The sequence below is a fragment of the Phocoena phocoena genome, chromosome 15, assembly GCF_963924675.1.
Source record: "Phocoena phocoena chromosome 15, mPhoPho1.1, whole genome shotgun sequence".
Classification (NCBI taxonomy): Eukaryota; Metazoa; Chordata; class Mammalia; order Artiodactyla; family Phocoenidae; genus Phocoena; species Phocoena phocoena.
In genome coordinates, this window is record NC_089233.1 from 19132985 (window position 1) to 19148761 (window position 15777).

Consider the following 15777-nt stretch of genomic DNA (forward strand, 5'->3'; position numbering starts at 1 on the left):
CAGGGCAAGTTTGTTGTTGGAAATGAGTCTAGTTTTCACCTTTCTCACTGCTCAGATCACAGGTTTAGTTTGAACCTGAGCACCTTCCTTCCTTCCTTGTAGAAGCCACCAGCACCCTATTTTCTGCCCTGCAGTGTCCAGTTCAAATGCTGATGTCTTTGGAGTCACTGGTAACCAGACATCAGACATGCTGGCTACGTCAGAAATTATTACAGCCAAAAAGTCACTGGACTGAAGGAGCAGTCCACTAAGTCTCATCAGTAAGGGCTCATTTGCTCGCCATCTGCATGTTTGGAACAACAGTTAAAATGGTAGTAATAATGTCCACTATTTACTGAAGAGCTTGTCACTATGAGCATGTTTCATATGATAATCAGAATGTTCTCATGTTGTTGACTTTTTTTTGGGGGGTCTATCATTTTCTCTACTTTTGGATAGTAATGCTTATTACAATTAAATAGCTCTACAGAAGAGGAAATCCAAAAGGTCAGCAAACATGAAAAGATAATAGCCAGAAAAAATTCAAAGGAAAACAACAGAACAGAAAATTTTAAAACGTGATTAACATCCAGTACCAACAAAGAGGGAGAAAATAGGCAAACCCATGCATTTTTGGGGCGAGTGTGCATTACTACAATATTTTGCAACACAGTCTTGCAATATTTATTAAATATGTAAATTCACCTACCCCTAGACCCAGCGAGCCTTATGTTTCAAAAATCGATCCTATAGAAATAAAAACTCCAATTAGTAAGAGTATATGTACAGGGACATTGATTTCATTATCATTTACTGGTAGAGAAAGCTGAGAACTATCTGAACAGTCATAATTATGAAAACATCTACCCCAGAACGAATGTCTATTTTCAGTATCCTGAACATCCCATTGTTCTACTCAGCATCAAGCCTTTGGACAGTCTGTTTCTTTTACCCGAACTGCTCCCTAATTCTGACAAAAACTTTCTCATCCTTCAAGTCTCAACAAAGATATGATAATGTTTTTAAAGGGTGTAAGAGAGAAAGTATCATGAAAATGTGAAGCACATGCACTGGCTAGCAATTGGATGAATCTCACAAAGTGAAAAAAGCCAGATGCAAAAGAGCGCATACAGTGGAACAGAAAGTTCGAGAACAAGCAAAGCCGACTGTGCTATTAGCTTTGGGAGGTCGTGACTCGGACGGGGCACATGGAGGCTTCGGGAATCTATCACTTTCTATTTCTTGATCTGGATGCTGGCCACAGGGTGAGTTCACTGTGTGAAAATTCATCAAGCCGATAACGATGTGTGTACTTTTCTGTGTGTACATTGTACTTCAATAAAAAGTTAAAAATAAACCCAATCTATTTTAGGAAGTTACCTTCTGGATATAACCAAGAGGAAATCTGTAGGTGAACCACCGGTACCTAAGAAGAGAACACTGAATTCAATCTCTACATTGTCGCCTGTAACATTTTATCCCCATAAAATATAAAAATGTGCTAATTTAGAAATTGCCTTTTAAAAATCAGAAAGCTTTCACTCTGCTGTTTTTCACTCCAATAGTTGAATTGTCATCAATAACAATACAAGTTAACAGTCAGCAGGCCCTATCCCAGGGCTTGTACTGAGCATTTAACAAACATCACCCTGCTGGCTCCTCATGACAGTCCTGTGAGGTGGGTGTTGTTCCCATTTCTCAGATGAGGAAACTGAAGTTCAAAGATCTAGTGACTCACTAAAGGTCAGAGGTAATTAGGGTCAGAACTGGTTTGCTAACTCCAGAGCTCATGCTTTTACAGAAAAAATATCTCTATAAGAGGTAAAGTAGCTAAAAAAAGAAAACAGAAATATCTTTTGAGAGACTCATTTGGGTTTTTTAAAATTATTTCTAAAACAGCTCTATTGAGGTACAACTTATAGACAATAAATTACCGGTCAAGTATACCACTGATGCTTTGACATGCATATACACCCATGAAACCAGCTCCATAATCAAGACAGTGACCGTGTGTATCATCCCCCAATTTTCCTCATGACCCTATTCCTGTTCTCAGGCAATCACTAATCTGTTTTCTGCCACTATAAATTAGTCGGAATTTTCTAGAATTTTCTAGAAATAGAATCAAATAGAGAGAGAACAAACTAGTGGTTACCAGTGGGGAGGGGGGAGAGGAGCAATATAGGGTTGGGGAATGGGAGGTACAAACTATCAGATGTGAGATAGGCTACAAGGATGTATAGTACAACACGGGGAATATAGGAAATATTTTGCAATAACTGTAAATGGAGTGTGACCTTTAAAAATTGTGCAAAAAATTAAAAATTTAAAAAAAAGAAATAGAATCAAACAGCATGTGTTCTTTTTTATCTGGCTTCTTTCACTCAGTGTACTTATTTTTGATTCATCTATCTTGTTGTATGTCCAAACTTAATTTCTTCTGGTTGCTGTGTAATATTCCATTTTTCTATACTACAAAGCTACAGTAATCAAGACAGTATGGTACTGGCACAAAAACAGAAATATAGATCAATGGAACAGGATCGAAAGCCCAGAGATAAACCCACGCACGTATGGTCACCTTATCTTTGATAAAGGAGGCAAAAATACACAGTGGAGAAAAGACAGTGTCTTCAATAAGTGGTGCTGGAAAAACTGGACAGGTACATGTAAAAGTATGAGATTAGAACACTCCCTAACACCATACACAGAAATAAACTCAAAATGGATTAAAGACCTAAATGTAAGGCCAGACACTATAAAACTCTTAGAGGAAAACATAGTTGTTTTTTTTTTTAACAATGCCATTTCTTCTACTAAATATTCAAAAGCCTCACTAAGATTTTTGGAGAAAAGGATCACTTTTCATCAATGGCACCTGGGACAGTCCCCAACCAGGAAATAAGCCAATGTAATAAATTGTGAAAATTTATCAGCAATAATGAAATGAGACATCAGGGCAACCACACCCTCAAGGAATGGTGATGGTGGGGAATTTTTATATGCTGTCTGGGGCCAGGGGAGAAGGGATATATGTAATGTAGTAGGCAAAAGCACAAGTCCTAGAGCCAACCTGCCTGGTTTCAAATCCAGTTCCATCATTTACTGGCAGTGAGGGCGTTCCAAGGAGAGAGACGGTTGCCCATGTCAGATGCTACTGAGAAGTTGAGACAGCCAAGGACAGAGAAAGGGTCACTGGGTGTGATGGTTTCAACGTCACTGATGTCCTTCCCAAGGGCAGGTTCAGTTCAGCAGTGTGTGTAGAAAGGATTACCAGAGGTTTTAGATGAGTGTGTGGGAGAACAGGAGAGGCAGCGAGAGGCAGTCACTCCAGGGGGAAATGAGTTCCAAGTCCCAATTCGAAAAGCCAAAACCACACTTTGGAATGCATGTCTCAGTTGTGGGAGGTATGGGAGAGGGAGGGCATGAAAGCTAACCCTTGGTGAGATCCTCTGCCCTTGATACCCCCTACACTCCTGTGATAAACTGTAAGGTTTCTATAATGTTATAAGATAACCATTCCGGCATGCGGTACTTCTCAACTTCAGTATTTCCAAATACATCACCTCCCTGATTTCTGCATGTCCATACAGTAGCTCTACCATTATTTTCTTAGTAATGGCCTTTAAATGGGCTCACTTTTAAAATGAAATTGACAGGTACTTTAAGGGATATTTTAGAACACAACCATCAATAGTAATGGTATATCATTAGCCTTGAACAGAAGGTACTCCATAAAACTAAATGCAAGGAAAAACAGAAATGTAATTGAAGCCAAGCAAAGTTTTAAAAATTCTAGCCAAATGCTGTTGCTCCCTCAGTTGGAGAAAATGCTGTAACACTCTGACCTCCACCTGTGATCAAAACCAATGCTAAGGGGGAAGGGGGGTAGGGGGAGGGAAGTATTGGGATGTAGGGATTGGCAGATGCAAACTATTATATACAGAATGCACAAACAAGAAGATCCTACTGGATAGCACAGGAAACTACATTCAGTATCCTGTAACAAACCATACTGGAAAAGAATATAAAAACGAATGTATACATATGTATAACTGAATCACTTTGCTGTACAGCAGAAATTAACACATTGTAAATCAACTACAGTTCAATGAAAAAACAAAACCCAAACCAAAACATTAGAAACAGTGCTAACATGGTAGTGTATACACACATAAAAATGAAACAAGTTACAAAAAAAGTACTCACCCTTACTACGGACGATGTGCTATGACATTCTCCATTCTAGTCCGTATCTTTTTAAAATAAGAGACTTGATTCCCTACATGGAGTCACCATCCATTAATGGCCTAGTACACAGTTTCAAAAACAATGGATTAGTAAATATGGCATTAGTGTTAAAGACACACCAGCACCAGCCTGAGATCTTCAACTTGGACTTCTTAAGATCTGAAAGGTCCTTAAGACCTTACTGAAAAGGCAGTAACTTTCTCACCAGGTGATTCAATGTCATTTCACGCTGTGTCACCACCCGGACCCCTGTCAACAGGCGTGCTGCTGTATAACGGGGGACAGGTCACACTGTAGGGAAAGCTGATCTAGAGACTCTGCAAGTCTCTAGTAAGGGGCCGTGATCTCTCGGACGGGAGAGGGCCGGTGGGCTGCCTCACTGCCGCTCTGCACACACAGGCTCAGGTTCACAGCCCCAGTCACATCACCAAAAATCTCATTAGGTGTGGACAGGCCTTATGTCTTTGAATTGGAGGCCAGGTCTCCAGGGCCCCTTTTAATCTGTATCATAACTGTATTAGTTTCCTACTGCTGCTGTAACAAGTGACCACAAACTCAGCGGCTTACAACAACACAAATTTATTCTCTTACTGTTCTGGAGGTCTGAAATCTGAAACCAGCTTCACTGGGCTAAAGTCGAAGTGTCAGCAAGGCTGGCTCCATTTGGATGCTCTGAGATGTTCCCTTTCCCTTTTCAGCATCTGGTGGCCGCCTGTATTCCTCCACTTCCACCCCTTCCCCACATTCAAAGCGCATCACTCCAGTCTCTGCTTCTGGTGTCACATGCCTCCTTCTCCTCCGACTCTGACACCCCTGCCTTCCCTTATAAGGAAGGACTCTTGTGAGGACATCCGGCCCACTTGGAGGCTCTTGGGTAATCTCCCATCTCAAGATCCTTAATCACATCTTCAAAGCCCCTTTTGCCACATAAGGTAACATGTTCACAGTTGGAGGGATCAGGGGCTCATCATTCATCCTGCCACAATGACCAAGGTGAAGGCGGATTTAAGCAGGAAAGGGCAGAAACGGGAGCAGAGACGAGCTCCAACATCTGGTCAAGGTGCCAAGTGCAATGTCGGGTGCTGCAAACGGGAGCACACAGGAGTAAATCCCGCAACGGACGAGCTAAGTCTGACTCACAGGGAGCGAGCCAAGGTCAAGGTCGGGTTAGGACCTCTGGTTCCAGCTGACACAGAGGTGAACCACAGCCCACCCAGGGGAGCAAAGGATAAACAGCAGAGGACCAACACACCGGCAATGGCAACTGAGATTTATTTAAACGGTAAAAGCCGACAGGAACAGGAACTGGTACAAGCACCTCGGTCAGTGAGGTCTCTCGGCGAGCGGGGAGACTGGTAGCCGAGGCCTAACCACCACTCAGGAAACTCGGAGACTCAACTCCGGAAAGGTCAGTGGCTTCAGCTCTGGCTCAGCACGAGTCTTGAACAGATCAGTAAGTTATTTCCTTCAAGCCTGGGAGGAAACACACAGAAGCTGTGAAGAGGCTCTCACGGATTGGGGCAAACAGCCAGCGGTGGGAGAATGTGACCCCCGGATCCCAGGCCCACAGTGACCGGCTCTGGGGCACCAGCCACACGTGTGATCACCGCAGCCCCGGCCTCCTGGTTGTGTAAGATGAGACTTCACAAGGCAACAGGAGGTTGGATGAGACTGTGTTTATGGGTGGTTTTGAAGGGATTGAGAAATGTTATAAGAGTTTACGGGCTCTCTGCAGTAAACCTGAAAGTCTATCCTTTAAACGCTGAACTTTTTTTTTTCTGAATAATACTTCTCATTCAGACAACTTGTTTAAGGAGTTCATTCTTGAGTGTTCTGCTTTTTACCTTAAACATTTAAAAATTAATATTGGCCTGTTTTTGGTGAGAAAGAAGCCAAAGGGCTAGTGACTAGCCTTAGCAATTTTGTTCACCCTTTTTTTTTTTTTTTTTTGCGGTACGCGGGCCTCTCACTGTTGTGGCCTCTCCCGTTGCGGAGCCCAGGCTCCGGACGCGCAGGCTCAGCAGCCATGGCTCACGGGCGCAGCCACTCCGCGGCATCTTCCCAGACTGGGGCATGAACCCGTGTCCCCTGCATCAGCAGGCAGACTCTCAACCACTGCGCCACCAGGGAAGCCCCACCCTTTTCTCTTTGAGTCAAATTCAGTGATAAAAGACTAGAGTAGGCAATTTATTTCTTCACATGTCTAGTAATTTTTTTATCGTACACTGACATGGCAGATAGCAAGCTGACGAGACTCTGAATTCTAGTGTCTTCCTCTGAAGAGCGCTGAGTTTTGTTCTGGCAGGCAATTATCTTATTGGAGAATCATCCTGATCTTCTACAGTCTTGGCTGCAGGATTGTTTTAGTATGAATCTGTCTAGGTTTTGTACTAGAGCCTATTCTTTAGGACTTGGCCTTTTAAATGCTGAACTTCAAGCAAACACAGTTCTTTCTTCCCCACACACATATAAGTACAGTAAGTCCCCTACATACGAATGAGTTCCATTCCGAGAGCACATTTGTTAAGTCCAATTTGTTTGTTAAGTGCAACAAAGTTAGCCTAGGTACCCAACTAACACAATCGGCTGTATAGTACTGTACTGTAATAGCTTTATAATATTTGTCACACCAATAATACATTAAAAACAAACAAAAAATAAAGAAAACATTTTAAATCTTACAGTACAGTCCCTTGAAAAGTACAGCACTACAGTACAACAGCTGGCATACAGGGGCTGGCATCGAGTGAACAAGCAAGAAGAGAGAGTTACTGACTGGAGGAGGGAGAGGAGGTGGGAGATGGTAGAAATGAAGGATCGTCAGCAATGAGCCGGAGAGCAAGCTGCAATTTCACTCACGCATGACGTTGATGGAACGCAAGTTTGCATCTTTGAAAGCTCGCACCTTGAAGGTCTGTATGTAAGGGACTTACTGTATTGATACAACGAAGCAGCCAGGCGCAAAGTGGGGAAAAGAAGCCCCTTACATAAAAATGCTCAATACATCGCTACTTTACAGAAACTAGAATTAACTCTGTGCTATTACAAACCACCTATATTTTTTAAAGTGTGAGAAACTTAAGTAAATTCAGACATAGCCTCATGACAGAATATTTATAAAGCCATTAAAGTGCAAGGGGAAATGCTTAGAATATTAAGTTAAAAAGATCAGGAATCAAGGTTACATAAATAGATAAATTCAACTCTGCTAAAAACAAAACAACATCTAGAAAAAGAATGGAAGGGAAAAGCTGCCAGAGGTTATCTCTGAGTGATGGGCACACGGGTGATTTTTTTTCTTTGCCATACTTTTTTAGAAGTTTCCAAAGTCCCTACTAAAAATTACACTGTTTTTAAAAGTGCGGGAGGACAACAGTACAAAACACACTAATAAACGATTTTTTAAATAAAAAATAACTTAAATGGATTTTGTGGGCTGAACTGCCCAGCTGGGTAAATTTATAAACTAGCGGAAAGATAAGCCCAAGGGGGATGATTAACAACCTGGAATTTTTACACAGGAGACAGTTTGTGACTCTGCCAAGTTCTTTGTTTTGTATGGACTACCTGCCTAAAGCCATGTGTCAGACACATCGATAGGAAGCTTAAGGGCACCTATGACATTAAAGGCCAGGACCGAGATCTACAATGGTCTCCACTGGCTGGAGAGCCGCCCAAGAGCTATCTCCCAGGGGAAGCAAGGTCAACAAGGGGCAGCTGTAAAGGAGGAACTCGATCAAGATCAAGGCAACAAGAAACACTGAGACAAGGCTCCATGCTCTGTCCCTATGGCCCTACTCTTCCAGGCCGGGGAAATTCATCTTAAATATAAGAGAAGAGAGAAATTCAACCCACAGCTACAGGGGTGTTGGAGAGATATAATGATCTGTGTGTTTAACATCTAGTAAACCTGGTTACAAGTTGATTAAAAAGACAATCATTGGGTCCTTTTATTAAGATGATTACAAGACTCAAAGTCTCTTACCATCCAGCTGAGAAAATTCCACAGTCTTCTAAAGGGCTGTTGTTTTTTTTTCATATATGTGGTTTATTTAAACAGTTCTCCTGGGTTTTGTGCTATAAAAACACGGAGGATATAACAGCTGATTCTCTGGCTATGTTCATGGATCGGATCCACGTATATATATACGTCCCCTAGTTCTTCCTGGGTCAAAAATTCCCGTCAAGTCTTATGTTCTCTGGAGACAAAAAAATTCCCCCTTTCTAGGTTAAATCAATACAAGTGAAGTCACCTACCCAGTTCACTTCCTCCTTTGGTGGCCCAGCAAAGGCAGTAATGCTGCATCAGTTGTTCAAGAAGCTCCATTTCATCCAGGAATTCAAGGGACTCTATTCTGTGGAGAGAATGAAGAGACAACAGTACAAATGTATCCAATCAAAAATGAAGGTCATGACCCATGCTTATAGTCATGGAAAGGTGTTCAGGATATACTATGTGAAAAGAAGCAGGCTACAGAATAGTATGCATGGTGTGGGCCCATTTTAACTTATTTTTATTGAAAAGGAGAAAAAAATGCCATAAGCAAAGTCCAAAGTGACAAATGACAAACTAGAAAAAAAATGTTTGCAATAGAAATGACAAGGGGTAGATTTCGTTGTTATATAACGAGCTGTTACACTTCAATAAGAACATCTTTTAAAACTTATTTAAAAGATGGGTAAAAGACCAGTTCACTGGCAAGGAAAAACAAGAGCTTTTCAACCTCATTTATGTGAAAAGAAATGTAAATTAAAACACATGAAATGTTTTCAGCTAACAGTTGACAAAGATAAAAAAGGCTGATACATCCTTAAAAATAAATAAATAGGGCTTCCCTGGTGGCGCAGTGGTTGGGAGTCCGCCTGCCGATGCAGGGGACGCGGGTTCGTGCCCCGCTCCGGGAGGATCCCACGTGCCGCGGAGCGGCTGGGCCCGTGAGCCATGGCCGCCGGGCCTGCGCGTCCAGAGCCTGTGCTCCGCAGCGCGAGAGGCCACGGCGGTGAGAGGCCTGCGTACCGCAAAAAAAAAAAAATAAATAAATAAATAAATAAACATTTTTTTAAAGGTTGATACACATTTTACCAAGGACATGAGAAAGAGGTGCTCTCCTGCATTACTAGCAGGATGACAAAATAGTATAACCTCTCTGGAGGGCAATTTGACCACCTCTATCAATGTTTAAAATGTACGCCCTTTCATTCTGCAATTCTGCTTTAAGAATTCACCCTATAGGTGTTCAAGAAATCTCACTGCAGCATCACAGCTGCAATGTAGTACAGCAAAAAGACAAAACAAAAAACAAACTTTAAAGTAGAAGAGATGGGTTGAATAGATTAAACACATTCATACAATAGGATACTGTGCAGCCATATAGGGTAGGTTTATATGAATTGACATAGTACATTACTATCTATGTAAAGAAAAAGTGGGGGATATATATGGTTATACATACATGGACTAATTTTGGAAACTGCAGAAGAAAGTGGTAATGGTGGTTGTCTCTTGAAACAGAAGGTGGCTGATGGTAGTGAGGGTGAGTAACCAGGTCTTTTGTTCTGTTTTCACTCTGTACTACTTTATTCTGGTTACATTTTTTCCCCATCATCTGCTTATATGACTTTTTTCCAAAAATCATTTTAAATGTAAACTTTTAAATATATACACACACAGAGAAACATACGAAAACAGCTCTTTAAGATGTTTTCTGTTAAGATACGCACACACTGGGGCGGTGGGGACAACGCAGGCATTTCCAAAAAAGAGTAAAGAAGAAAAATAAAAGGTGATCCATATTCCACTATTTACAGCCCTGTTAACATGCCGGTATTGCCATTTGTCCAGGCTGTGTGTGTCTGTGCTTGTGCACACGTGCGTGTCCATGAAAGTGTATAGATGTACACGCTTGTGCGTGTTTCTGTATTTGTGCTTAGCTCCCACCCTGGTGTGCAGGCCAAAGAGTCACATCTGAAGTAAGGATGACTGTCCAAGGAGTACTCTGGTGGCTTCCCAGCTAATCTTAGCAGAGGACCTCAAGGCAGGCTTCCTACTGTGAGAAGGAACCAGCATCACGATCAAGGCTCCATCACCGTCATGACCAAGTTCAACTATCAGGACACACTAGACTGTGAAGCTGTTCCCTAGAAGGTGAACTCCGCAAAGGCAGGCATGACGCACAGTAGGCATCTGTTAAATCAACAGGCCTGCCTCCGGTTTCTTTTCATACGGAGTATCTGGCAAAAGCCCTTGACAAATGTAGACACAAACTATGAGGCATCTGCAGAGCTGGGAGGGCTGGTCGGCCTGGGGTGGACAGACCGAAGCCTGTCCCGCCTCTTTACCCACCTCTGTTAGGACAAAGGCTGCTGTTTGCAACATAACTAAATGCCCAGCTATAGACATTACTTTTTAATTACTTTAAAATTTTTATTACCAAGGAAACAACCTAGGTGTCCACTGACGGATGAATGGATAAAATGTGGTATATATACTGAGATTTACAATGGACTATTATTCAGCCATAAAAAAGAATGAAATCTTGCCACATGTGACAACATGGATGGACCCAGAGGACATTATGCTAAAGGAAATAAGTCAGAGAAAGACAAGTACTGTAGGATCTCTCTTCAGGTGGAATCTAAAAGAAAACAAACAAACAAACAAAACAATTGGTAGGTGCTGGAGGTGGGCGGTGGGAGGGCAGGCAGGCAAAATATGTGAAGGGGGTCAAAAGGAACAAACTTCCGGCTGTGAAATACGTAAGTCACGGGGAAGTAACGTACAGCATGGTTATTATAGTCAATAATGCTGTATTGCATATTTGAAAGTTGTTAAGGGTAAATCTCAAAAGTTCTCATCACAAGAAAAAAAAATTCCGGGAAAGTAGTGAAGATTGCTGCCATGTCCTGCCTGCCACTTGCTGCACACGGTGGGGCGTTGCTGCAGGACCTTGCTTCAGATGTGATGGCCTGCACTATGCAACCACTGGAAACTTCTTGCTCATCATTTGCCTGAAATCTTGGCTTGTGTTCACCTTTTTAAACAAAAAATATGCACCAAAAATGCCCACAAATTCAGCTACTAAATCTCCTTTAAAGATCTTCTTTAGAAGATCTTTTATTCTTTGGACTAACTGTGAAGAAACTGATGGAAGGTTTGTTTATTATGTTCTAAATGGAGTTTTGTTTACTACTCAAAATAAAGTGGTTCTCCTTAAAAAAAAAAAAAAAATCCTGTATGAGCAGTGACTGATGTAACTGGACTTATTGTTATCATTTCACAATATACACAAACATCGAATCATTATGTTGTGTACCTGAAACTAATGTTGTCTGTCAATTACACCTCAATTTAAAAAACTGTTATTAATATATATCCACACATAAATAACAGGTACCACTAAACAGGATGTGGTAACCCTGAACATCTTGACATGTAGAGATAAATACAATCTATTGTTAAGCTTTTGAAAGGATGGTGGTTTACAGACCAATACATGTAATATCAATCTACTGATTCAAAAAATATAAATCTATATATTGATAAATATTTATCTTTATATACACATAGAAAAAGAATACACCCCAGCTCTCTCTGGAGGGTGCTACAGAGCTCACAACTGCTCTATACTTCATGCACTTTACACTGCTCGAAAATTGTTTTATTAGAACGAGCATGTATTTCTTTTGTAATGAGAGGAAAAGTCCACTTAAAAATCCATAAGCAGACTTTTCCCCCTTTAGGAGCCCTTGGGCAATGTCATTTTCCTGCTTCTCCAAAACACAGGGATTGTGCAAGATTTCCACTGCAGAGGTGTAACTGCTTACTTCAACTAAGATAATTTGTTTGGGCATAAACCTTATCTTGGCTAATAGCTAATAAGTTACTCTCAAGGAGCTATCAATGTTTAATCTACATTAGCAGCAGTTTAACTTGTTTCAAAATAAGTCTAGTTCAGGGTTGAATTTTTTGTTTGTTTTTGTTTTAAACATTAAAGGATACAGACAATGATGCCTTTAATTCACAGTTATCTGCCATGGAGCAAACTCTTGCCAATCCCATACCTGCTCACTTCGGCACGAGGTAATTTGCTGTACAATTCCATCATGTCGATGGCTGATGCCGATTCCCACCCACTCGACAGGAGCCGTTCTTTCTAAAATGTGCAGTGGAGAGAAAGGGAGAGGACAACGTGCTGTCATATGACCTGAGACACTCTTCACGCACACGGAATTTCCCTCAGAGGACTCCTCTTTCAAAAGCCCACCGTGGCCACTATCACCTTTCTTTTTTTTTTTTTAATTTTCCCATTTTCTATACTGAACACGCATTGTTACAATGGGGGAAAATGCATACTAAAGTATAATATTTAAAGAGAAATAAAGGAAGAAACTTTTCTATAAGCAACAGTTTTTTAAAGTACCCCAGTGGTAATGTGACACAAGCCATGTAAAAACTAATGTATTTAAATGGGGGCAGGGGTGGGAAGTGTCACTTTAGCAAAAAATTCTCAAAGGTGGGAGAGTGCTGGGGGCGTGAACTATTACAGGTTCCAAGAGATTTAAGGGATCGATCAGTCAAGTACAAAGTGGGAACCATGTTTGGATCCTGATTCAAATACACCAACTATGAACATTTTTTTAGACGACTGGGGAAAACTGCAGATGAGTTGGGTGTTAGGTGCTATGAAGGAGTTTGTGTCGACTTGTAAGGTGTGATAATGGTATCATCATTATCCTGGGGGGTAGAAGGTCCTCACTTTTTTTTTTAATTTATTATTTTATTTTTGGCTGTTCTGGGTCTCTTTTTGCTGTGCGCGGGCTTTCTCTAGTTGCGGCAAGCGGGGGCTACTCTTTGTTGCGGTGTGCGGGCTTCTCATTGCGGTGGCTTCTCTTGTTGCGGAGCACGGGCTCTAGGCACGTGGGCTTCAGTAGTTGTGGCACGCAGGCTCAGTAGTTGTGGTTCTTGGGCTCTAGAGCAGAGGCTCAGTAGCTGTGGTGCACAGGCTTAGTTGCTCCGTGGCATGTGGGATCTTCCCGGACGAGGGCTTGAACCCGTGTCCCCTGCATTGGCAGGCGGATTCTTAACCACTGCGCCACCAGGGAAGCCCAGAAGGTCCTTATTGGTAGGAGAGTCACCTGAAGTATTTATGGGGAAAATGATATACTGTCTGGGATTTGCCTTAAAATATTCCAATGACACCATCAACAAAAATTTGGAGGCAGGGGGATAAATCAAACGATAATGACAAAATGTTATTAAATATTGAAGCTGGCTGATGGAATATGGGTGTTCATTTTAACTATTCCCTCTACTCTTATGTTGTTTGAAAAACGGCATAATAAGAAGTTAAGATAATAGGGGGTCGGAAATGTAAATCTGCATCTTCCATACCAAGATGGCAGGACAGGGCTTGGATTTCCCCCAGCACGATGAACCAGTAGCCCACGTGGAGCCCTAGCTGCCTGGAGGCAGGCACTCATGAGGGACTCTCACATTCTCTTATCTGTGAAGGGAGGGTGCCCTTTCTCGGTTGGCTAACGTTACAAGAGGATGTCCTGGTCTCTGCCCTCTGACCTGAGACTCTAACGACTTGCAGGTCTCCACTCCCGCCAGGTCACACTGTCGTCTCCGCAGGTTCTCAATCATGATCTGCCCAAACCGGTCATCCATGTTCACCTGGGAAGGGACAGAGGAGGCTGGGCACTGCCACAAGGATCTCTTTGTTTGTTAAATATGCAAGATTAAAACAACATCCTATTTCTAATCAGTCAAGGCTGATAATAACAACTGCAGGTCACAGAATCCTGAATGCCATGCTGATGGAGTAGAGCCCCTCGAAAGGCAATTGGGCAGTGTCCATCCATTGCAAACACTCAGTCTGGGATCCAACAATTCCACTGCCAGCAACCTGTCCTATAGATAGACTCACACGTGAAAGCAAAGATGCAAGCACATTTACTGCAACATTATGCATGATAGGAAGAATCTGGAAAGAACTTAAATACTCATCATTTGGGGTTAAATTAATTCTGGCATGTTCATATAATGAAATACTATATAGCTGTGAAAACAGGAAAGGAAGATAGATAGATAAACAGATGGACAGATATGAAATGATCCCTAAGATAAACTCCTGAAAAGTAAGGTACAGAGGAATGTGTATAGTATGCTTCCATCTGCCCTTAGGGAAAAAAAAAAAAAAAGAAACTCTTTCCACATTTATATATGCATAGGAAAATTCTGGAATACAGCAAGGTTGCTTCCCAGATTAGAGGCTGAGGTCTTGGGTAGATAAGAGACTTACTTTTCTTTGTCTACCCTATCGAACTATATGATTGTTTGTTTTATTCTGCATGTGGCATTACTTTTTTTTTTTTTTTTTTTTTTGCTGTACACCGGCCTCTCACTGTTGTGGCCTCTCCCGTTGCGGAGCAGAGGCTGTGGACGCACAGGTTCAGTGGCCATGGCTCACGGGCCCAGCCGCTCCGCGGCATGTGGGATCCTCCCAGACCAGGGCACGAACCCGTGTCCCCTGCACCGGCAGGCGGACTCTCAACCGCTGCGCCACCAGGGAAGCCCTGGCATTACTTTTTGAATAAAAAACTGGTTTATAAAACATAATTTATATATGTGCACAATGTCACAAAACAAAATATTATGTACATGGGAATTCCCTGGTGGTCGTGGATAAGAGTCTGTGCTTTCATTGCCGAGGGCGTGGATTCGATCCCTGGTTGGGGAACTAATATCCCACAAGCCGCATGCAGTGAGGCCAAAAAATATTTATATATTATGTACATTATTGTATTGATAGCATATACACTGTTACTTTGTTATATACAAGGTATCTAAAATTCAGCACTTTAACAATATATGAAGTGATTCCCGGATTCATAAGCCAACACCAACGCCAACGCTACAAGACAAAATCCAACGTTACTCTTTTTTAGGGGGATGCATAAGGCTTATGTGGCACTGATGATAGGATTGCACACTATTCATTCAGGATACAAGCATATTTGTGAGCACAAACGCCTTCATTTTATTGCCTAGGCTTGAATCCTGGCTTGATACTTAATAGCTGTGAGGCTGTGAGCAAGATGCCTAACCCCTTGGTTCAATAGTCCTCTTACCTGTAAAACTAGGATAGTACTAGTACCCACCTTGAGGTTGTTGTGATGATTAAATAAGTTAATATATATGAAACTCAAAGAAGAGTGCCTGCTATACAAGTCATCAGATTCAAAGAATGTGCAATAATTATTATCATTACTGAAATAACCGTCATCCGTGTGGTTTTGTCATTTAACCACTAATTAAAAAATAATACATGTTATGTGAGCAATTGACAAATGTGAGGATGATGATTCTGTACTTGTTAGGAAAGAACTGAATTAAGTTAAAAGTTTATTATTCACAAAATGAAGGTGTTGGGTAGGGTTTAACCCCACCTAAGGACAGCTGTGGTCAACATATTGAAAACTCACATTCTCAGGCCTGTTCCAAAGTGACAGTGTCTCTAGTCAAAACTCACTTAACCCATTGTC

General features: G+C 41.7%; 1 protein-coding gene across 2 annotated transcripts in view; it reads right to left on the reverse strand.

The window, feature by feature from the left end:
- Positions 1-5488: 5488 nt before the first annotated feature.
- LCMT1 (leucine carboxyl methyltransferase 1) overlaps positions 5489-15777 on the reverse strand; it is a 55666-nt gene continuing 45377 nt past the window's right edge. Inside the window, exons 8-11 of one of the 2 annotated variants that reach the window (XM_065892321.1) lie at positions 13805-13906; positions 12292-12383; positions 8488-8585; positions 5489-5703 (exon numbers count right to left, since the gene is read on the reverse strand). In XM_065892321.1, coding sequence (XP_065748393.1) covers positions 5681-5703; positions 8488-8585; positions 12292-12383; positions 13805-13906 — 315 coding nt within the window. In that variant the 3' untranslated portion in view covers positions 5489-5680. The remainder of the gene's footprint in view (positions 5704-8487; positions 8586-12291; positions 12384-13804; positions 13907-15777) is intronic. The other variant, XM_065892322.1, reaches the window with a different exon arrangement.